The 649-nt window shown below is 44.1% G+C and overlaps 1 protein-coding gene across 1 annotated transcript in view; it reads right to left on the bottom strand.

The window, feature by feature from the left end:
* The window catches only part of KCNH5 (potassium voltage-gated channel subfamily H member 5), a 151,390-nt gene that overhangs the window by 123,179 nt on the left and 27,562 nt on the right, over positions 1-649 (bottom strand). The window contains exon 4 of the mRNA XM_009638013.1: positions 170-285. Within this exon, the coding sequence (XP_009636308.1) occupies positions 170-285 (116 nt within the window). The remainder of the gene's footprint in view (positions 1-169; positions 286-649) is intronic.

Here is a 649-nt window from a genome sequence, read left to right as displayed (position 1 = left end):
AAAAAAGAGAAAAGAGAAAAAAAAAAAAAAAAAAAAATCAGAGTTGGGAAATATTTTCCTCTAAAAATATTATTTATAAATAAGAGTAAGTTCGGGTTTGGTTTTTTTTAACCCTCCCCCATCTCTTCCTGCCTTATGAAAGGAGCAGGCTGGTGCCTGTCCCACTTACTTCGGCTAACCGGGAGTGTTTGTGCACCACCTCGGCCTTGTTCATCGGCGTTAGCTGCTGCAGGACGCTGCGGCTGTTCGTCAGGGCCCGCGTCAACCGAGCAAACTTTGTCCAACCTGCGGGAAAGAAGGAAATCATGTCAGAAGTACCCAAACCTCATTCACCGCTAGCAAACCTTCTCCGTGTTCACTGATACCGAGTCTCAGACTTGAATAGTTTCTCTAAATTGCTGCACAGAATAGCTTCAGGCTCCAGGCTTAAAGACCTTGCAAAAGAGGAAAAATACCGCTGCTTCAAGGCAACCACGAGTACATCTGAGTAAAATCAAAATGCTCTGGCTTGTTCTTTCTTCTGCCTTTTGGAGACACTGTGTTAGAGAGATCACATTGTGCTTTCAGCCTTCTGGGGAGTTACTCTGCTGCTCAAATCTAATTCTAAGCCATTGAAGTTAATGCAAAGGCTTCCCAAGTCTGCAAATCC

This window comes from Egretta garzetta, unplaced genomic scaffold (assembly GCF_000687185.1).
Source record: "Egretta garzetta isolate BGI_Z169 unplaced genomic scaffold, ASM68718v1 scaffold95, whole genome shotgun sequence".
Taxonomy (NCBI): domain Eukaryota; kingdom Metazoa; phylum Chordata; class Aves; order Pelecaniformes; family Ardeidae; genus Egretta; species Egretta garzetta.
This window is presented reverse-complemented; position numbering and strand designations above follow the sequence as displayed.